At 40.6% G+C, this 24,249-nt stretch overlaps 1 protein-coding gene across 1 annotated transcript in view; it reads right to left on the minus strand.

Moving 5' to 3' along the window:
* NEK10 (NIMA related kinase 10) overlaps positions 1-24,249 on the minus strand; it is a 244,119-nt gene that overhangs the window by 51,985 nt on the left and 167,885 nt on the right. The window contains exons 27-31 of the mRNA XM_019508779.1: positions 18,193-18,376; positions 18,015-18,101; positions 8,492-8,540; positions 5,021-5,058; positions 4,467-4,607 (exon numbers count right to left, since the gene is read on the minus strand). Of these exons, the coding sequence (XP_019364324.1) occupies positions 4,467-4,607; positions 5,021-5,058; positions 8,492-8,540; positions 18,015-18,101; positions 18,193-18,376 (499 nt within the window). The remainder of the gene's footprint in view (positions 1-4,466; positions 4,608-5,020; positions 5,059-8,491; positions 8,541-18,014; positions 18,102-18,192; positions 18,377-24,249) is intronic.

Below are 24,249 nucleotides of genomic sequence, written 5' to 3' on the forward strand. Positions count from 1 at the left end.
GTGGGTACCTGAGGCAGTGAGGGCAGAAGCGGAGTGGAGGGGAGAAAAAGAGAAGGGGGAATCTGGGTAGCCTGAGGCTGCATGGGGTGAGGCGGCAGGTGCAATGGAAGGTAGGTGCAATGGAAGATAGGTGGGGGGAGGGACAGGCATCAGGGGGCAAGCTGCCTACCTCTCGCATTGCCTGTCCCCCATCACCCACCATGGCCTGCCTCATTACTGTCCCCCACTGCCTGCCCTACCACATGCACGCCAACTGCCTCCCCCACTGTCTGTCCACTACTGCCTACCACATTACTGCCCCCCTCATCACCTCTCTCCCCACCACCTGCAGTAATGGGGAGGGACAAATTTAAGGTAATCCTCTAATAATTAGATGCCACATATGGAAAATCATAATAAACATAAATTTTCCATACGTAGAATCTAATTATTGGAGGGGGGGTGTCCTCTTACATTTAGAGTTGCCTTGTATTTGGGCAAATACAGTAATTTATTATTTTTAAGATTTTCTAATGCTGCATGTTTAAAAGTCATATACATTATCATGTTTAGAGCTTAAGTGAAAACCTTAGTTATCAGCAAATTGTCTGTATGGATCCACACTCTCAGAAGATCAGCCAATAAGCACTGGGGGAAAGCTAGTTAAGATTACATAACTGCTTTCTCAAATTGGACATCTGGTCTGGAAGCCAATTCAAGAGCATAAATATATGTATAGAATTCTGGGTAGTTGTCTTTCTAGTGTGTTTTAGAGGCTAACTTAGGTATGTAGTCTAAGTTCTGGTGCAGAAGCACCATCAAGTTGACAATATTTTTTTCATCCCCTCAGATTTTACCATAGAAAAATAAGACTAGAAGGCAGCGTGGCAGAGTGGGGACCCTGATTAGCCACAGGGCTAGTCTCCCCACCTGCCTCTGGGCACACCACCCACCTGTCTCTCCTGCCATTCCTTGATAGAACATAATTGAGTGTTAATTAGGCAGGAGGCTGCCCATTGTACACCCCAATATCGGGGGGGGGACTATCCATGGCTCCGTTCCATCCCTACACTGCGGCCCAAGCCTCACAGATGGCATCTCAGGCAATTGGCTCAACCACCCCCTTTGCCCATTAGCTGTGGCCCCAATCATGGGACCTTCGGCTTCCATATAAGCTCTGGCCCCATCTCAGGCCAGCCAGGACCCCGAGCTTCTTTGCTCATCATAGGCATTCCTCGCAGTGGGCCCCTGGCCCTTTTGACTCTTCTGGTCCTGGTCCCAGCACTGACCAGTCGAGTCCCTTGGTTGGGTTTACACCTCCTGCCTGCACTTAGGGATCGGGGTTCACCATTTATGGCTTAGGTGCTCCTGGAACAGTGCCTGGCCCTGAGAGATCACTCTCCCGGCAGGCTCAGGAACCTCCAGAAGCTTACCTGGCCTACCCTGCGCCGACAGAATATGGCCCACCCGAAGGTGAGGGCTGGGGTTAAGGCATCCCTACTTGCCTTTCACAGGGGTGATAACTGGCTTGGCATTTCCTGGGGGCTCCCGCACCATTGAGAGACCCACTAGACCACTGACTCCATGCAGGTTGCAGTTTTAGGTCACGCCCAGGACCAGGAGCCTCCAAATCATCCCCTACAGCTCCTGCCCTTACCTCCAAGATGTTGCATGCAGCCAGGCAATGTTACTGCTTGGCCTGCCAGCAGGGAACTGCCCTGTTTATACAGGCAGCCAGGGATCTAAAATGGCTGCTGCAATCAATCACCTGCTGGCTGCTTGGCTCGGCCCTTAAAGTGGCAGGCACCAACAGTGCCCTGCCACAGGCAGTCATCTAGGTAAAAGCCCTACTAAAGGCAGGATAATCCCTATCTAAATCATTTCATCCTTTCTAAGTAATCTGTTCCAATACTTAACCACTGTCATAGTGAAAAAGTTCTTATTAAAATCCAACCAAATTATCTTGTTACAATGTAAAACTATTTCTCAACTTGTCCCCCCTGGACATAGAAAACACTGTATTATTATCCTCCATATCACCACCACAATTCATACTTTATAATCACCAAATCTTTTTTCCCCACCTGGCATCTTAGTCGCCTCTTCTCCAGATTAAATGATCCCAATTTTTTTAACCTTTTCTCAAAAGTCATGATTCCTAGACCTCTGATTATTAGCTAACCAATCTGGTAACAAGAATAGAAAATCCATTCTTGAGAAAACAGGCAAAATCCAAAGTGTCAAACTGTTAAGCTCACAGGTGACACGTGGGGGGGGGCATATCCCCCCCGCCCCCAATTGGTCACCACCGAAGCTGCCACCGGCTTCTGCGGGTGGTCACTGCCCCCCCTCGCTGCTGATGTGGCCACCAGTGGCTGCAGGTGGTACCCACTTGCCACTCACCACCCCCACCACCATCGAGACCACTGCGGCCACCTGCAGATGGTCCCTGCTCAGCCTGCCCTCACCTCCCACATCACCGCAGCAGCCTGCGGGTGGTCCCCACTTGCCACCACCATGCCCTCACTGCCAACACTACCGTTGCCACCTGTGGATGGTCGCCATGCCTCCCCCCCAGCCTCCAGGGCCACGCGCATCATTCATGGATAAGCTCACAACAGAGCTATTATCATGATCTGAATCTTGACCTGTTGAATATTCCTGTTGCCTCCCTTATTACTGGGAGGGGGTTGGTTGAAAATGATATTGTAGTGATGTCTTGAGACCAACCATATCTAAGTAAATGTATAGAAAACTGGCAGTTCATAAAGTATATACACAGATTTATTTTTGAAGACTAAGAAGCTTTTTCCTTGTCCTACATGAAGGCCATTCTTTTTTTAAAAACCACCAATCATCATAAAAAGAATAAAGATGGGTTTCAATGCCTGCAGAGGACAAAAAACCCCACAGTTTCAGGATGCTCTTTTCTCATTGGAACAGACTTTACAGCTTGATCTTGGGGACAAGGAACCTGGCACAACCTCAGAGCTTCCACCATCACCTCAGACAGCAGTGGGGCCAGCACTTACGGAAGAGCCTCAGTCCAGCAGTTTTTGTAGTTGGACATCTTCCATACAGCTTGTTTCTCTGGGATAGACAATTGGGAATAGCACACAGAAGTAGGAGAAAGGACAAGATTTAAGTCAACAGCCTTCTGGAGCATGAGATTGGGTTATGGGCACTCTTTTTTTTTTACTTGGAAAGATAGCAATTAAATAATTACAGAGAAACACAGATATTGCTGAAGCTGATTCTCAACACTGATGCTTGCCTCTGTGCTGAGTTGAAAAAAATGATGGTTTCCAGATGTTTAGTTGGAAGAAAAGGATGTTAAGGAATTGCTGTAAGTAACTGATGCTGATTATCTAGCCCACTTTCAGATGGCAATTTCCCTGCCCCCCCTGCCCCAAAATCACTATTCTGAGCATTCTTTTCTAGCAGGATGAATCTAATTATATGATGCTCAACACCTCAGGAAGAGAGAATAAGAGCCACACAATAAGACGTATCACCTTTACAGACATGGCAACACGAGGAATTTAAGCCCATGATGAGAATCGTGCTCTATCGAGTTGTGCAATATTTGAACACAGATTTCTTGCTTAGACTAATCACATCAACTGAGCTGAACAGCAGCCAGTATCCAGGCTGATAAACCTGCACTGTGTTGGGTGCAGACCTGTCAACTACACTGACAACATAATTAACTACCTAGACCAACACTAAGTCAGAAAATAAAATTAGAACTGATGCATAAAGGCGATTTTATTTCCTAAGGAAAAAGAGCACCGACAAAAGGGAGATATCAGAGTTCTCTTTGATATACGCCTAAGACTGAACACACTGGCAGAGAACAGTTGAGTTGCCCCACAAGTCATTTCAGTTCTGATGTGATCTGGCTGGATATCCCAGGGTGCATTCAAAGAGTGTGTATCCATAACAACAATGCTCCATGGAAAATAACAGTTATAACTGGACTATATTTTTTGTTTTGTATTGTGTAATTAAAATTCCCAATACAGACTTAATAACCATGAAGTTGTGAGTTAGAAAATACTGTATAAACATGGTAGCTCCTCTAGGAAGATCAATAATCCAATTGCTCAAAATCATTTTCTTTCAAACACAATTGAATTCAAACAACAGCACGCATTATAAAGCAAGTCCAACAGCCAAAACATTTGAATCAGACCACTTAAAATAAAAGCATCAGAAATAAAAAAAATTTCACCACTGATGATTTATGTACAAATACACCAGAACTTACAAGGGCTCTATGAAACACTCTGTACTAAGGAGCAACTCCCATTGCATTAAATTAAAATTCGTCTTGGGTAAGGAATGCTTAAACAAGGACCTAGAGAATTTTCCTGGAATCACATAAAAGAGTTTCCTTGCAGATTATTCATAAACTATATTTTAGTTTCAGACATAATTATCTGCTCTCCTATCACTTGACTACAAAATGTACTAGGAAGTACTACCATGATCTTTCAGATTGCGAAGAAGCACAGCTGGAAGGCTATGAGACTGCCACCCTGTCACTAACGAGTCCTCTGTTTTCTTAATGTGGGCCCTGATTATGAGCGAAGGTACTTTCAGAAGCAGGTCAAGAGGCAGAAAAGCTGAAGAAATAAAAGAGGTAGATATTGTATATACAACCATAACATAAAAGCTTTTAGGTTAGGCTCAGACATTCAAAAAGCCCGAGGAGGAAATGATCTAAGTTACACATTTTTTTTCTAAGCTGTGTAGTTTAGATTGGTCGTGAACAGAACACACATTTGCCCCTGGGGGCGGAGAAGGGGAGGGGCAAATTTTAGGCCAGGTTCTGCCATTTTTAAACTAGTCTGTGTGTGCCGAACCTCTGTTTTGTTATAGGTACAGACCGGTTTTGTGTGCTAAACTCCTGTTCTGTTATAGGAGTAAACCAGTTTCCGATCACTTATGCTGGTAAAAGTGCAATGTCTGTACCTGGCCTTAAAGAACTTGGAAGGTTAATGTAGGGTGAATGTGGTTGTAGTAAACATAAAATTACCTGGTCTTGGTCTTGATCCTGGGCCTCCAACATAATCTCTATAAAACAAAGATTTTTGATAGCATTCAGCTTCAAAGTCAATGATCATAGAGGAAACAAAATATCCTCATAAAGCTTCACACGCCTTTCCTTGTCTTCTGCCTCCCATCTATACCACAAGCCCTTGGCTTAATCCAGCTGCTGCAGCTGCTTAGCTTGTAACCAATAGTTTAAAGTAATTTTAAGCACTTCACTGTAGAGATATGAAAATACACATCTATACATGTACTCCAGGTGATAGCAACAGGAAATAAAAAAAAAGCCAAGGCTGTGTGGGGAAGATAAGAACAACAAGGTGAAAAGAAATGGCATATAGCACCTTGCCTCTTTCCTGGTGCAACTACTTCTATGCAAAGAATTTCCTTGTCTGATCCTAGGTCCAAAACAAAAAAGAACAAGACCATGAATCTTCATACAGTTGTCAACTGGCTATATCGGAATGAAAAACAAGAATCCTTAATTTAAAAGTCTTTGTCAAGCTATATACATTATTATTAACTCCAACTGTCCAAAAATCATGAGTCAGTCTCCAGATGTACTGCAATATTGCCTTACAAATAAATTTAGGGGTTTGTCATTTTGACTTCTGATTTTTAACCCTTACTGTGCAACAAATAAGAATCAGCTCCAGATCTTCAGCATTTAAAGCTCTCATTAATCTACTAGACTACATAATGTCTTCATCTGTAGATCTCTAGCCACTTTATATAAATAGATATACATTATCATTCACAGATGGTAAATACAAAAAAACCCAGCAGCAAATGAAGCAATTTGCACTGGTAGCACTCTTGTCTAGAGGATGAAAGATATATGTGTTAAATATTACTACTGTTAGCACCAATGCCACCGCCGTAGGGCTTAGGAAGCCTAGTCATCGACTGTTAGGTCTGAGAACATAAACAGAACAAAAAGATGGTCACTGCCCCAAAAAGCTTCCAATTAAAGGCAAGAGACAACAAATGTATATAGATAGATGAGATGAGAAAATGATGAGACAATACTGGGCAACATAATGGGGAACAGACTCAGTAGACGAGCAGTATAATCACTGTGAACTCTTTTCTAGGCAGGGAAAGATCCAGAAGACTATGGTGGTATGGTTGCATCCCCTTTTGGCTGTGCGCTACATGCATAGGTAGCTCTCTAAGCTCATCAGGTGGTCAGTGTAGGCTCTTGCTGGAGCTCCATGAAGCTCTGATACCCAGGGAGTGAGTGATAACAACCTTCGACCCCTCCTCTTCCCTATGAAAAATTCAGGACTAGAGGAAAAGGGAGGAACTCAGAGGGACGTGAAGCACAGCTGAAAGAGCTGTACCTACCCACTCCTCATACCTTTGCTGGATTCACCAAAGTATCAGGCAAAAAGAAAATTTGAAGAGTTTGGACCATGAAAGTTAAAACAAGTGTATATTGCTGTGATACAGAAGAGGCAGCAAAAGGATGTACAGAGATGGGTGACATGTTGAAAATGATGAGGGATGGGATGGTGTTTGGGGAAATGATGTTTGCAGCACCATTTTAAATGGATATGGGCAGGACAAGATTGCATTTTTCACAGCCAGATAAAAAGATGTTCCAGTATTCACAGAAATCTGGGAAAGAGCTTCAGCTGCATAGATGGAAAGGAAAGACAGTACTTTAGAGATATTACGCAGAAACAATTTTCAAGATATAGCCTGAATGAGAAGAGCTGGAGAGAGTTTTGGGGGATGAAGGTGACCAGAGTCAGGTAGGATGATGGTATTGCCTACAGTGATCAAAAAAGGATTTCTTTAGTGGGAAGTACTTGGAGGTGCAGAGAGAAAGAATTTTTTAAATTTATATTAAGTTCTATCTAGCCAAAATTTCTCCAGCTTACTTATGAGAATAGCACATGGCATTGTATCAAAAGCCTTATTACAAGTCCAAATGTGTTATATCATTTTCCCTTATCCACCAAACCAGGAAGTCAAGTTAATTTGACATTACTTGTTCTTAAGCTAGAAAAGAAGAGCTGTTTAGCTAGGAAAATGGCAAAAATGAATGAGAGGATGAACAGTGGAAGTCAGGCTGGTCATGGGATTTCTACCACAGAAGCTTTATCACATAAGAGGAGGCAGAAGCAGATGCTGATGATCTAAGTTTGAGTTTTGGCAGGCCAAACCTTGCAAAGGGGGAGATAGATAAAAGAGTTAAGAGTGAAGGCGACTGAAATCTGGAGAGATTCAACAATATCAGCAGGGAAAAGGAAAAAGAAAAGAATTCACTAACATTGATCATTTAGAATTCATGGTAAGGCTGACTGGCAGAGCAAGGGGTGGAGCAGAGAGGTAAAGAACTTGAAAAGAGACAAGATGACACTTTGAGAAGGGGAACTCAGCACAGGAAATTAGAGAGAGAAGTGCCTGGTGAAGACCAAGACATGTGAATGGCTTCTGATCAGTGGAAAAGTTGAACCAGGAAGACTGAAGAGGCATTTCAGGGGTTGAAAGGGGTTTTTGAATGATGTCTGTAAGATGCTCTCAGTGGAAAGGTCAAATTAAGTCTATTTACATATAAATACTTTACATAAGCTTTTCCCTTTTAAATCACTTTAGCATGAACAATACCAACCACACGTTAACAAAGCTAGTGTTTAAATCATTAAAGGAATTTAAATCACTAAGGCTGCCTATACATGTGCAGGGAGGCTGCTCCAACACACTGTAATTACAGAGCATTAATCAAGTCTGCTAAAGTGTGGTAATTACTGTGCTCCAGCAGACTCCAGCAGCATGTGTATCATCATCCCCATGTTGAAAAATGGCAGTGGGGGCTTTAACTAAAGTTCATTTGACGAGCTTAAAAGTGCCCCTGCTGCCATTTTCCAGTGTGGGGCCACTTACACACATGATGCTCTGGGCACTTTAATTAGAACAGTTTAACAATTCTTGGCCTCAGTAAAGACTTCCTAGGTGGCATAGGGTGAATTGCATAACTTCTTGGTGTCTCAGTTATTCCACTGAAAAAGGCAAGCACCTATGTTAAGCTCTCTCATATGGAGAATACTATGACTCTAAAAAGCACTATGAAGATCCATGTAGTGAGGCAATCAGCAAAGAGGTGGGAACAGCAGTCAAAACGTTGTGGTATCAATCATGGTTCTCACCATCTTAGACTAAGCAGTGGGAAAATTGGTTTTACCAGATCATGGATTTTCCAAAACACTTATTTAACTCTGTACAGAAGTCTGACTAGCTGGTTAAGAGTAACGTTTGCATTAGAATTTACAGCTCATGTGAATAGACTGCCAGTTCCATTGAGGTAACTAAAATATTAATACTGATTAATGTAGACACTCTCCAAATGTTTTTTGTAGAATGTGTAGGAGCAAATCTTTTTTAAGTGGTTGTGCTGGAATTCAAAATAATGATCAAATGGGTTTATTTCAAAATCTAATAGGATACATACCTAATCTGAAGTTGCCTTTCAGATGCACTGAAGCTTCTTTTAATTATACCTGAAACAAATTCACAAAAGGTTAAATTCTCTATACTTAAAATATTTTATATATGTGAAGCATACATAAGATTGCTCAGGTATGCCGTCTCAAAATAACTTTCCAAAAAAGTTCAAAATAAAAATTAAAAAAAATTGCAAGAACTGTACACAGACTCATTAACCACTAATAACTCATTTAAGTTCTCAGTCTTCTTTTGATGCACCAAATATTTCCCTGCTTTATAACTTAAGCCCCTTGCAGAAACCTACAATAAGAATTGTGACTTGAACTATGTTCCTGACGTTATACTGTTTTGGGGGAATATATTAGAACAGGAACCCGGAGGAGTAACAGACTGGGTTTAAACAGAGTACAGGACTGGGTTTGAATACATAGGTTTTTTACAGCAATTCTAAAATAATGTACTCTTTCTGAAGTAGCTATATAAATAAATTAGATTAGAAATACAGTATCCAATGTCTATGTCAAATGGCCGTCCCTCCAAGCACCAACCTACTCCCAAAAATTCTTGCTCATTCAGAAGCTGACTCACTATATTTGACCTAAAAATCTATTGACTTTTGAATATCTTGACAAGTGCATCATACTTCACAGCAAAGAGTCTGTCTCTGTAGTCGTAGTACATGGCAAAGATTCAATAGGGTCATTTAATGAACTGATTAAGAAAATATCTTTCAGGAGCAAAGAAACAGAAATGCTGGTGTAAAAATGTCGTTAAACAAGTAGCCATTGACCTTGATACTGTGTTATTAACATATTTTCTCATACAACACACACCTTTCCCCCCAAAACCAGCTGCTGGAAATTGGAGTGTGCATTATGTGAGAAATACACTTACTCACTGAAACTAAAAGTAAAATCTGGAGCAATCCACAGGAAGCAGAACAATGAGCAGGCTCAGCTCCCTAGCTGCTATTACTCAGTTACTTACTACAAGGAAAGATATTTTTTCTTCATTCTATCTTTCAAAAACAGGGTGCATTATATTCTGGAACATGTTGTATGAGAGAAAATACAGTAATACTTATCAGTGTGAAGGTGATCCAAGGAGTCCTCTTTTTTACTAGACCAATTATTGTCAACAAAGGAACTATGGCACTGTGCTGTGCTTTGATATTCTTTGAGAGGTGCAGTGCCATGTAATGGTAGCACTGTTAGGTAAGCAAACATGATTCACAAGACAGACCCAAAAATTTTAAACAGGAATCCATAGTGTTAAAAGCATTCTGACCTGTCATGGTCTTTGAGTTCTTTGTAACAGAAAAATAGCTCTATTATTTTTTTGTGGTAAATAATCAAGTGAAAACTAAGAGCTCATATTTTGAAGGGGGGTCTTCAGTCTAGCAAAGGATGCCTTTGAGTCTAAAAAGGTTGAGAATTACTGTACTGGATACTATGTAAACATAAAGCAAGAACTTGTTCAGTTCCTAGCAAAAGTTGGCTTAGACAGCAAGGGACTACTATAATACAAATAAATGAATGAATATATAAATAAAATGTGTTGTAATAATTTCTTCCTTCCCCAAAGTATTTATTAGATAAGGATGAAGAGGTAAACTTCTCTAACCAAAATCATATATTAAGAAGGAAAACTAAGTCTCCCAAATTCCCAGTCCAGTGCCTTATCTGGACTATATTTCCTCTTTTCCATAGATGCTTCCTTGGATTTGGATGGGAAGAGTGCTATAATGTGAAAAACTATGGTTTTGAAAAGGTGAGTATTAAAAGAGATGTCTTAGTTCATATAAATATCAAAGTAAAAAAAACCCCAAACTTTAAATCATCCAGGCTTTTTTCTGTACAAGGTCTCCACAGGTGCTGGTACCTCATTATTTGGAGGTGAAGAGCTTATGCCAGATGCTTACCAATCCCCCCTCTACTAGAAAATCATAAATATTATTTGTGGTTTAAAATAAATAAATAAATATGTGGGACAGCAGAAAAGTCATGGTAACTGCCACAAAGGTCTCTAACAACTGATACAGTTAAAGTAACTTCTATGCATTTAACTTGGCAATTCACTTTGATCTGATACAAATCATATAAATATATTCCATTGCACAGTTTTAAACATTTTTTCCTTTTGCAGTGGTTTCACTATACATTTTTGTATGATTACCATATACAACAACAAGCAAGAAGCCTGTGACAGGGTGAGATAAATCAAAAACTAGGAAGATGGAATGTTCTTTTTTGCCTTCCTTTCTGGAAGTCTCCTAAAAAAATAAATTCCTTCCAAATGTACCAGAGCTGATAGGAAAATAACATCAAACAATCATGTTAACAGAATTACTGGTGTGTAGGGACAAACATTACACAAACTGGTTTAAGTGATCAGAAACTGGTTTAAACCTGTAACAGAACAGATATTTGGTGCACATAAACCGGTTTGAAAATGGCTGAAACTGGTTTGAGATAAACCTGGTTGAATGTAGTATCAGACTTAACTGATTTGGGTCAAACTGGTTTACTCAATGTCTGTCCCAGACCCCTTGCATGTTTAAGTTAAACCAGACACCCGAAGCATCCCAGCATGCTCTCTGGGCTGGGCGGGGCTCGGCTCTCTGCTCCCTGGCTAGAGCTCTGACAGAGACTACAAGATGCTAATGCCCCTCCCCCTTATCACTCCCTGCTAAGCAGAAATTCCCCCCTCCCCTCTGCCTTGCTGAGAAGTGTCTGTCTATTAGTTAGCAGACCACATGCTGGCTAAGGTCCGTGCTGTGGCTGATGGGACAAGAGCAGAATTAACAGGTAGCTGGTAATGTCCCTGTGTTGTTTTCTTAATGGGGTGATAAACACTGAGTTAGGAGTGATAAACACTGTTACCAATTCCTGGCCATGCCCCCCTCATCTCAGCTCTGGAGAAGGGAAGGGAGGGTTGCTCTAGTGCCCCCCCAGATTTTACCCTGAGCCACTGCAGGCATGTGCCTGCATGTCTGGGATGTCTATGCAGCTACAAACTGATTTAGCCTAGCCCAGTTAGACTAACCTGCAAAGAATGAATCAATTTAGGCTCAGGTTTTTTGAACATCTGTCCCTAGCCAAAGAGAGACAAGACACAACAGCATTTGTTTTTTGAATGATGTCTGTAAGATGTTCTCAGTGGAAAGGTCAAATTAGGTTTATTTACATATAAATACTTTAGATAAGCTTGTCCCTTTTAAATCACTGTAGCATGAACAATACCAGCCACATGTTAACAAAGCTAGTGTTGTCACTGAACTGAATGAAGCATTGATCCACAGCAGTGGTTACACATTTAACAACTGCATCCTGCAAGGCAAACCCTGTAAATTTAACTGAGGTAAGAAGGCTCTGACTTGTCATATCTCTATGTCTAGCTAGAGCTAGATCATCAAAACTGATTGTCAGAAATTAAATACCCAGGATACTACTGGGATCCATAGTCCTTCTCTTCTGCCTTCTTTGATCATAGGTACAATGAGAGGCTCATATCTTGGATAAAGATATCTCGGGGTGGGGGGAAGGGGGGAGCCTGAAAACTATGTTGAGGTTGAGCCTCTGTACGGCAAAATCTACCCTTCTATTTTAAGAGTTTTCTGTAGACAGCTTCTTATATAAAGGATAAGGTTGACAGAATCAAACTAAGCATGATCCAGAACCCCACCTCTACATAACCTAAAGATTCAAGTATCTTATACTTAGAGTGAGGGTTGACAATTTTTTTTGAGCAGAGTGCCATAAACACCCACAACCTCAACTTCTAAGATGTTGGTGTGCTGGGGTGGACAGCAGGGGAGCTACGAGGGGCCCAATCCTTGTTGTGGCAGCTCAACTCTGGCCCCTTTCCTGCCATCTGCCCCAAGGCGCACATGCCAGGCAAAATGCCTTTGTATGTCACATTCTGGCACACATGCTGGGGGTTGCATGCCCCTGACTTATAGGAGCAACCAAATGATTCCAAAAAATCTTATCATGTTCCAGCCTTATTAAATCAAAAGCACTCAACTGCCTTTGTTCAAACAAGGCCCTTTTACCTTCAGGCTTTCTGGATATCTAGCAGCTTCCTGTACTGGAACATAATCAAACCCAAACTGTGAATGAAACTACTAGGTCCAGACAACTGGAACATATTACTGGATGTCTGTCAGCTGCTGTCTTTCTTGTTCCAGTTAGAATTAGAAAGGTATTTACAGCTTCAAAATGATACAGTGTTTTAATAATCTCTGACTAACTGGTCTGAACTGAACTACTTTACCATAGTGAGGGTCTGTGGAAGTTTTATCATGGAGAAGCACTAATTTGAAAAACTAATTGTGCACTCTTACATAATCTCTTTTTTGAGTGGGAACCAGGTTATAACTTCCAGATTTCAGGGACGAGGACAAAGTAATAGGGAAGAATGTGACAGGTCAAAACCACCTGTTCAAATCTTCACCATTTCTGTGTCTATACCTTGAATTTTGATATTGTACTTGTAACATCAGAATTGTTAATCTGTCTTGCACTTAAAACAGCAAACATGCACTCTACCAAAAGGTGAATCTATTTAAATATTAATTGAAGTAGCTAAGCTCTAGGGGAATGATTGTTAATTAAGATTCTGATTCAGGAGAGAGACAAAACAATCATAAGGTGCTAATTCTTCTCAGGAAATATACTAACACCCTGCATAGTTGGTGTGAAGAATTTTGAGGTGTCAGGGTGATAGGAGGTTATTAAGAAAGGATGATTTTAATGTATTTTAAAATATGGATATGGGATGCAACTATACCCTCACTCTTTCTAATGATGAAAATGATTCTTCTCTACATGAACTGCAGTCAAAAAAAGAATTTTGTCACTGCCTGAGAAACACCAAAGGGTATGGAAAGTCACAAGCAAACAGCTATGGTCTTGCCTACTTTACAAATATGTTACAAGGAACAGATTTTTAAAACAATATTAAAGCCAATGTTATATAACACAATTTTGTCTGCAGTATAAACAAGCATGATTTAGTAAGGCTGCTTTCCAGGCAGTGATCTGGCATCCAAATTCTCCCCCATCCATAGCAGAAGACAGGAAGCAAAAGTGTGCTACCAAAATGTTTTACCAGAAAAACTGTCTTAATCATATTAACTCTTTTGACCCAAGAGGCTATCAAAATCCAGGGTCTTGTCAGTTATTTAAGTTAGGAGGAGATATTCATGGTAGAGTCAAGTATCTTTGCTGCAACTCTGTTCATTTGCAAAAGCTTACTAAGTGCTGCTTTCTTGAACACAGAAAGACTCAAACTATAAGAAACAATTTTCACTGTTTAGCTCCAAACCTCTTACAACCAGGAACCAGATGCAAAGGCTTAGGGTTTTTACCTGTTCAGTACCATTTGAGCTTTGTAGAAACTCTGGGCCTTGCAAAAGAAATGAAAATAAAGAGCAAAAGGTTCTTCAGTCATATAAATAAAAACATTACTAAGGCAGAAGAAATTGTGCTACTATATACTGAAGGTGAGGTGGAAATCAAGGATTATCCAAGTGTGACTCAAATACTGAATTAATACTTTGCCTTAGCCTTCAGTAATAATTAAGATCTAAAAAAGGATAATGGTGGGATACCAAATGGGAATGAGGACATAGTAATGGAACTGATCATATCTGAGGTAAATGGACAACTCATATTGCTTACTGTAACAAGATGGGGAGCAAGGGGCTGGATAATCCCTATCTGGGAATATAGAAAGAATCAGAACATAAAATAGTAACCCCTATAGCATGGATCTTCAGCAATGAATTTGGGAATAGTAATTTATGATGGGAGAATAGCAAACTTAACACTTATACTCAAAAAAGGGGAATAGAACAGCCTAAGCAATTAGGAAAAGGAATCTAGTTAGTTTGATTATGGTAATATAGTATTTTGGGCAGATATAAGATACCTGTCCCCCAAGATACATGATCTTTGGTCTCTTTAAAAAAGGAAAGGTTAATAACCCTTTCCCTTGTAATCTACATATGAAGGAAGCCTTTGACTAGAATTTTTGAGTGGTGTTAGTCATAATCCAGTTGCTAGAGTATGTTAATACTATGATATATCTTTATGACGCCAAAATATGAAATCATAAAAAGGAAAAAATATTTTTTAAACTTAACTTTTTATTTCCCCCCCTCACACCCTGCTCCGTCCCCAAACCCTCTGTACAATAGTATACACAGTAGGCACTAGGCACTATCAATACTTTAGCACTAAAGAGAAACAACAGATAATATAAAATGTGTGATACAGATAATTTTTTTCTCAAAAGTAGCCCTCTACTACTTTCCCACCAGTTGTACTCTTCACTAGTGGGGGAACATATGAAGAAATGCTGACTAAATTAATTAGTTTAACAAGATGTTATGGGATCTTCCTCATTAGACACTTTAGTAGATTGGCAAAGAGCTCTTTAGTCATTAGCAAATGAAGATGTTAACCTGGTGTGAAAATCACAGCTCAGTTTTAAGAAAAACAAACACCACAATCAACTTGCTTATTATATAGCATAACATTCTTGGGGTCTGACATGACTTATAAAGAAGTTGGGAGATGGTTCTTGAAAGCTGATCCAGGAAGAATTCAGGGTTATGCCAAGGCTGTTTCAGAGCACAGTTTTATCCTTCAAGATAAAATTTAAACAAAACAGCAAGAAAAACAGATCTTCTGCACATCCTGGGCCTCTGCTCCCCACAAAACAACTTTCTTCCTCCAACAGCCTGCCTCCATTCTGAGGCTTACTCTGCTGCTCTTTTTATAAGGAACACCTAACCACCCTTGAACCAAGGCCTGTACAGAGGTAGCTTGTACAGAGGTAGGAGGCCCTAGGCCTCCTAACCCTTGCAGGCACAGCTACAGTCACAAACATAATGGATTTTAACAGATAATGATCAGGTTATTTTGTCTGTTTACACTCTACTGATTAGATAGTTAAATTAACATGATGACCAGTCACTAGCTGGCACAACAGAAAAAAGACGACCAGGTAGCAATTAACATTGCATTACCTTACCCAAACCACAACATTGATTAGTTTTTAAAATCTAGGATAAAACCTGACAAAATATTTTAAAACTCTACAGTCAACTACCATTCCTCTGTTTAAAATGTTACTACAGCTGGTCAGGAATCTTTTTTGTCAGAATGATAATTTCATTGAAAAAATAGTTTCCACAAAAGGGATTTTTTCTCTTTCCGGATAAATTAATTTTGCTGAAATATTTTAATTTTTTTTAACTAGGAAAAATGAAATAAAATATTTTGTGTTGTTTGCTAAATTGACCCTAAATGTTTCATTTTGAGTCAGTTAAACATGTAAATGGAATTTCTTTTCATAGCAGACAGCCGCATAAGAGATTATTCATGCCCCCTTTCTTTCCTGTGGGTCAGGTTTCCTGGGCAGACACGTGGTGCACTAGATGTCCCTCTTACCAAATGGCACAGAGCATTTGCCTGCAGGTGCATCGTGAAAGATAAAGTTCAGCCACTGAGCCTGGTTCTGTGGAGTGCATAAGGGGGAGGATGAGGAACCCAAACTACAACTCCCATAAGAAAATATGCTATTGCAGGGAAGTGTAGTTCAGTGTTGAAATTACTTGAAACAAAGTGCTTTGGTTCAGTTGACAAACCTAACCAATGCATTTCTTTTTGTGAGTATTGAATTATTTCTTATAGATAAAAAAAAAGATGCAATTTTTGCTATTGATGAATCAAAATGGTTTGGAAATCTTCACCTAGTGAAAAATGTTGTTTCAACTTTTTGTTCTGATTTTGGACAAAGACAAAAGCTGAATTATCAGAACTGATGGCCAGGGATCCTGGTTTTCTTTGATAAAAAAATTGCAAATTCTCTGATTTAAAAAAAAAAAAATCACAAATTTTCTGATTAAAAACCTAACATCCATAATTAAAATGAAAGGCCACTATACATAGGTATCAGCTGAACACAGTGTTTTCTTGATATATTTACAATTGCAAAGAGATTTGGAAGCCTACCAGTGCCTCAATCACTACAATAAGCTAAATTCTAAATACCTACAAATTTTGATATTTGATTTTGGGGGGCGTTTATCATGGAAAATCTGAGCTCCCTCTGGCCCTTAGCTCACAGAACACAGGTCCAGGCCCTCCTCCTTGAGCCCTGCTGGTGCCCCTCGGGACCATGCACAGCAGTGGGGAGCCAGCCCCACCCTCTGCCCCTCGGACGAGCCACCGATGGCCCTGTCCCACTTCCTGCCAGGGCCCGACGGCTGTGCATTCCAACACTGAGCCTAAGCCCCATGTACCACCCAGCTGGGCAGCAGCCCCAGGTCCAACCCCAGCCCCAGCCCTGACCAGCTCCCTCTCTATGGGGGCCTCAATCCCACCCCTCACAAGACTTACCTATGGGAGTTGCTCTCCAGGTTCCCTGGCGTGCACATGCATATACATGCACATGGTGCCCCCTGCCTGACAGCCCTCCTCCCGCTTCCCACCCCCCCCAAGCCCTTGCAGGCTGGAACTCTGCCAGCCTGCAGAGAGCTCTTTGCAAAATCCGCAGGTTTATCCATTAAAATGAAAAATCCATGTTTTCCTTGGGTAAAGGTGGAAAGCTGCGTTCTTCTCCATTTTTCTGTGGGAAATGGAAAACCCAGATCCCTGCTGATGACACTACAGTTTTGCTTGCTCTACTGTTAGTGTTTACTATGTTGCAACCCTTTTCCACACAGCAAGATGCCTGCAGAAGCTCTTCCCATCTGGCCAGAACCACCACCCATTTAGTAACATGGGCAGCACGGAAAGGTTATATGGTATCATCTGAGACACCAAAAGTAAGAATCTACATATTAAAGCAACTCCTAAAAACCAAGAAAAATTTAGCCAACATTTATATTCACAGGACATAGAGCTCATATGTTTACCATACGAGCAGCACAATAACCATATACAGACTGCTATGTTTCACAATAAACTGCCATTCAATTTCAATATTGAACCACAGACCATACATCCAACTCTATACAGGCACACTTAGAGGTACTGCTAGATGTTGCCTTGGTCTACTCTCCTATCTGATCCACTATTTATTTTTATATATATGGTCCTTCACAGTCTTGCCACTATTGAGACAAAAGTCTCCTCTTTAATTGTTTCATAAAGAGATGATCCTTCTTCTGTTTCTCATGTTCCTCAGCTCTCTTTTTCTCATGCATGAAAACCAAAGCCTTATTTAATTTACCAAGACATAGCATCTTTATTTATTTCTCTCTCCATCTATTTTTAAAACAAAATGTAGATTTAATCCATAAGGAAGATGTTATACAAAATGTTACACCATCTTATTGTATTAAAAGAACAGCACCATAGAGGTACAATTCTTAATTTTTTTTTTATGGAGGACCTTTGCACCCTAACAGATGGTGAACTTGTGATTAATTCTAAAAACATCATACATTTCTGAGTAAACAAATGTTTTGCTGTTAGAAATCACTGTACTGGTTCATATGTAAAGAAACTTACCAAATTCGGAGTCTTTCAAAGGACTTGAACTGGAGTTGCTGAAATTATCTAATATATCCAGCTCATCCTCTAATTCAGAGAAGACATCTAGGCATAAAAATATAAGCAGAAAACAAGCTTTTCACCAGGCTCTGAGCAGCATGTTAGCATTCCTGGAGTTGCTTCTGCTAATGACTACCTTTCTCAGAGTTTTCTAAAGTGCAGTTATCATCCAACAGGATTTCATCACATGTTCTGTCCTGCTCTTTTCCGCTAGCTGGATGAAAGCTTTCACTTGGAAGGTCGGCACTTTCTGAAAATTCACTTTTGAAGCTGGCTGTTCCACTGCTGCTGCTGCTGAAGCTTGACTTCTCATAACGCTCCTGACAATAAGAAAACACAGAGGAACATGATGGGGGGAAACATTATTAGTTTTCCTTTCCTCAGCAACATCTAAAGATTGTTAGAAAATCTGAAAATGAAAGACAGTCATAATATATAAAAATAGACTTTTAGTTCTCACTTTGCTGTGAGTCCTGTACTTTGTTCTTTTAAATCCTGTCAGCAATCCTGCATTTATGGAAATGACCTTTGAGATTTCACTTAGCTGAAATCATTTTTATCCTTTATATAAAATACATTAAAAACTAATTTAACATCAAGAATACGCAGCAAATATCTATCAAGCAGGCCATCATTACAGTAGCTGTCAAGGTCAGTGGGAATGTCCCCCAGAGAGTTCTGAAATCCGACTGTCTCAAGTCTCCAAGACTGGATCAGTCCAGACAGTTTACCACCCCAGAGGGGCGATGGAGCCTCTAAGTACTGGTCCAGTCACAACAAAGGTTTCTTGACAACCCCTCCACAATTATTGGAACCCCTGTATCTAAGCAGATACAAAACATAGATCCAAACTTCGCATTGCCCCATGGTTTGGCTCCGTTACTATCTGGAATAGCCTTATGGTAGCCCAGGGAGATCATCAGGAGCCTGCCTAAGTGTGGACACTATAGTTCCCCAAGAAAATAAGTCTGGATGTCTTTATCAACCCCTCCAAGACCAGCTCAGCTAGCTTGGTTAGGGAACCTGCTCTGCAGTGGGATGGTTGAGACAGTCTATCTCCATCCTCGAGCACAAGGTAGACACTACCTTTTACGATCCAGCTTTTCCTTGAAGATCACTGCCATTTTCCCCTTATCCCCTAGGGACAGACTGATGCTGGTAGAATCATTTGAGAAAACACTGGCTCAGAAGCATAGTCTAGCTAGGTCCCAGTGATATCTGTAAGGTCAGGGACTGCATCCTGAACAAAATCAAACACAACTGACATGTTACTAAAAGCCGTCCTAGCATTTATGAGCAGCAGTGATAGGCCAGGTTAGTGGTCAAGGCCCCCAGAGACACAGAGGAGGATAAAGACAGAGGAACGGGCACCAACTGCTATCATTGGAGGGAATTTCCTCCCTTGACTGCAACATCTACCCCTGCCCAGCAAAAGCCTGATAGGCACAGCTGCTGTCCCATTGGTTCCTTCCCAGATCTTGCTGCCTTCCCCCAACTTACAGTGGATTCTACCAGGCCCTGGGGGATGACAGTCCACATTAATTCATGGACTCCCTGAGGGAACGGGTAGCTGGGGAGGATGGCCCGAACCTGATACTCCAGAAACTGACTGGGAAGAGAAACAAGCCAAGATAAGTTCAATGCCCTCTCTGTCCCTTCCCCTCCCTTGTCTCTCACCCAAGGGACTCCCTTCCCCACTCCAAGCTAGTTTAGACACCAAAAATAGTCTAGCTTTAGCAGCAAAGATCTCAGCTCAGGTTAATTTAACCAAGCTAATTTTACGTTGGTTTTTAAGCAATTACATAGCCTGAAGCCACACTGCTATTGCTAGCCATGTTATGTAGGGTGAAGCTAGCTTGAGTGCGCCAGGATTCAGGACATGGGTTTTTTTTTCTGCAGTTCTACATCTTAAGCCTTTACAATTTTCTCTTCCTCAGCTATTCTGTGATAACATTTCCTTGCCCCCTAGGAGTGATCTGAAGATAAATTTATTAATGTGTATGAGGAAACAGTAAAAAACACATTAGTAATATCTAGCACTAATCAGACATTATTTCTGAAATGTCCTATGGCTGTAAATTACAGCATTAGCAGACTACAATAACATAACAATGGAAAACTAAATCTCCACTGGTCTGAAGATAAACTGTCACAATTTAAAAAATCATCTTAAAAACAATGGCAGCTTTAATAGCAACATTAAATGTCTCTCAGGAAAAAATGGAGTATAAGAAGATACTCTAGTGGTTCATGAATATAAAAAAATGGTATCTTGGGTTATGTAACTCTTTCCTTGATGTAGAATTTTTAGAAATATTAAAGAATAATCTTTATGATGTCTGTTGATCATCATGTGACCTCAGGGAAGAACTATGAATTCATCTTCAACAAGGTTAGATGTAAAGTCTTAGGGCATTTATACATGTGCTCCAGGAGTGGGGACGCTTTGATTACAGCAGCTCTGAAAGTGGTTCTCCGAGTGCCTGGAGAATCTCGTGTATTGGTGTCCCTGTGCTTAAAAATGGTGGTGGGACGCTTTACTAAAGTTTACTCAAAGAGCTTTAAAGTGCCCCTGCCACCATTAGGCGCAGGGACACTGATACACAAGACACTGGAGTCAGCTGGAACACGGTAATTACCATGCTTCGGCACACTCGATTAATTGAACCTGCTCCAACGGGCTGTAATTACAGTGCATTGGAGCAGCCTTGCTGCTCATGTATAGGCTATTTACCTATTGACCTGATAGAAACTGAATGAATTTAAATTAGAACCTTTATGGAATTTGAGGCAAAAAAAATTCTCTTGCTGTTACCACCTCTTTAAGAATTTCCTCTCTTCCTTACATTCTTTATCACTCTTGTTTTGCTTTAGTAGATCCCTGCCAAGATCTGCAGTGGAATTACAAGAGAAGAAAAGAGAGAGGGGGGATTTGGAAACAGTCTTCAAATACCTGGAGGGCAATTACAGAGAAGATGGAGATAGACCATATGATGATAGGGGACAGGATTAGGAGCCTCGAAATACAGCAAAGAAAATTTAGGTGAGATATTAGGAATAATTTTCTGACTATGAAGGTAGTCAAGCATTGCAGCAGGGTATCTAGAGAAGCTGTGGAATCTCCATCCCTAGAAATTTTCAAGAGCAGGTTAGATTTGCCTAGGATGGTTAGTCAAGGATGATCCTGCCCTGAGCAGGGAACTGGACTAGATGACCTCTTGGGGTCCCTTCCAGTCCTCCTTTCCTATGATGTGATGACTCTATAAACTGTTATATAAAAATACTTTTAAATCCACAGGGAGTTGTACAATGAATAGAAACAATAATATGCAGATATGTGGATGACATGTTCCTCCAGTATAAACGTATGTTTTCTCTTCCTCTCTCTGCTTTGTTGCTTCATATTTAGCGCTTGCCTAAGTCCTTGTGCATTGACTGAATAAATAACTGTAATGTTAACTACAGCCACAAAAAGTTTATACATTTAAACAGATAGAAAACTAGATCAAGAGAAATTGAGGTGTTGGAAGAGAGTGCCCATATTTTTAATTTTCATATATTTTTCTGGACTTTCTACTAAATGCATTTGCATTCTATAAAATTTATCTTTTAAATTCCAAAAAATATTTATTTTTCTAGTATGTAGCAACAGCCTTTTTAGACATTTTCCAATCTATTGCACAATTACACTATTCTGGATTTTTTTAAATTACTGTTTATCCCATGCACTGAAATTATTCCAACTGAACAAATCAAATTTATTAGATGATTAGTGTACTTTATTTAATCATTTTTAAAATGCATTAGCAAATCTATTCTAAAAATCCCCCAAACAATTTGTTGTGACAGATGAAGCTGTACATAAGCTATGTAGAAATAATTAAACTGAATAGCTTGCCTATTTTGAATTATTTTTATGTATTATCCAAAAAAACCCAACAAATCATGTTGTGGGGATGTCTGCCAAATTTCATTTTTAAACCCAATTTGTTAGTTATACTGGCATCAGAGATGAAGAGGACAGAACCCGAAAAGGTTATGACTTTTTCTGATAAGATAGGAAAGTTTACTTGACAAATTAAAAGATTAAGGCTGATGGGGTAGACACATGCCCCCTGAAACAATGATAGAAGGCTAATCTATAATGTTGTCATAGCTTCAGACTTGCTTACTGGGTAGGTCTAACCACATCAAGTAATAATACTTCTTCAAGGAATAGAGCATTTAGGGGAAGATTACCAGGGCCAGATCCCTACTTCTTTCCGATTCATCAAAATCTTGCAAAAAATTGAGAAATGGGAGTAAAGGGGGCAGTATAGAATTGTGCTGATAATCTATTTGAAGAACTTCAGTTTCTTTGAACAATCCCTGAACAACCCAGTAGACAAACTCATTGGAGCTTAGTAAAATAAGATTACAAATCTGCTATCCTAAACTGGCATCAGATCTAGCTACCAAATCAGGTAACTAGTGTTGCCTAAGACATGTGAATTTAGTCTTACAGTTTTTTTTCTAACACAGACATCAGATGTTCAGTGGAGGCTACTCTCAGACTCCTTAAATTTACCCTCAAGTCTTTAAGCAGTTTAATGCCTGCAGGGTTATAAAAGGTTTACATTATCCACTTGTCTCTCAACAAAGAAGACTTCCATATCCATCACCATTCTGAAAAAAATAAATTCAGTCCCAAAAGCTTATGTAGTCCCAACTAAATAATAACTAATCATTTTTATTATTTAGATTATATTTCTCTGATTCTCCTTGTCAGAGGGACCTTGGGATAAGGGCACAGAACTACTTTCTATAACTAACAAGAATCTGCTCATGAGAGGCAAGAATTTCTTAGGGTGATAACTTTTATTGGACCACCTGGGATACAGTTAAACAACTTCTGAATGCAATACATTTTTCTTTAGGTCACTCCAACACTACCATTTAAAGACCATGGCATGGAAGGTCAGACTTCAGAATCTTGATTTATCTTGCTCTACCTTACATTGGCTAGGGACAGAAACTACACATAAACCAGTATAAGTGATCAGAAATCAGTTCAAATCTGTAATACAACAGGGCTAAGTACAGACATCTGGAAGTATTAGGGGGAGACTAAATCAGTTCAAAATGGCTCCCTGATGTCAGGTAAGTCAGGATAGGGGGCTAGTGGGAGGCTTGAGGGGATTGGGGATCTGCTGGGGCATGGAGAAAAGGCATGACCCATGAGGCACAACCTGTGGGTGGGAGAGCAGGCACGACCCCCAAAGGGTGGGGATGTGCATGTCACCTGTGGGATGCTGGGGGACTGTGAGTTAACTTGAATGTGGAGGGGATCTGGCACAAAAGTTCAATAAACTGATTTAACCTAAATCAGTTAAGTCTGATACTATATCTATCCAGGTTTATCTTAAACTGGTTTTGGCCATTTTGAAAGTGGTTTATGTGCGCTGAACTTCTGGCCTAAGTACAGACATTTGGGAAGGTTAAATCAGGTAAGAAATGGCTTCCCGATTTAAACTTAATTTGTCCCAGTGCTGACCTTACACTTACAGACCAAGTCTCAATGACCAGCAATCAGTCTAAACTGTACCAGTACAGAAGTTCCATGTATACAAACCCATCTAAAAATTGCAGAATCTGGATCGATGTAGTATCAGACTCATTCAATTTTGGTCAAACCGGTACATGGAAGTTCTGTCCATTTTCTCTGCTCATTCCTGGGGCTGGGAAAACCCAGCCACTGGTCCCAGCCCCAGAGCTGTTCTTTTCACCCTCTCTGTATGGGCTATTTTTTGCCCCCTGGCCCCTTGCTCCCCCTCCCAGCCAGCCCTTTTAGCAGCCATCCCACAAGCTGCTCTGGATGCAGTCACTTTTATCAGTGTTCACTGCTGCCAGAGCTGAGCAAGTAAGTCCCAGTAGGAGGAGGAGTGGGAGGGATGGGGATGTAGGTTCACTGGTGGGGTCAGGAGACTAAAAGTAGTCCCTGATTTCCCCCACAAGCCCCTACATGGACCCCACAAGCTCCCCTGATCCTTCTAGACACTCCTGGACCTCAGCAAAACCCTGTGGCTTGTGCCTGTCCCCTCCCCACCTGCCCCCCCACCCCACTCATGGGTCTGTCTCCCCATGCCACTCATGAGTCACCCCCCATCCTTCGTGGGTCACACCTCCTGCCATCCCACAAGACTCCTTGAGTTTG

Source organism: Gavialis gangeticus, unplaced genomic scaffold, assembly GCF_001723915.1.
Source record: "Gavialis gangeticus isolate Ggan-Ray unplaced genomic scaffold, GavGan_comp1, whole genome shotgun sequence".
In the NCBI taxonomy this organism is placed as follows: Eukaryota; Metazoa; Chordata; order Crocodylia; family Gavialidae; genus Gavialis; species Gavialis gangeticus.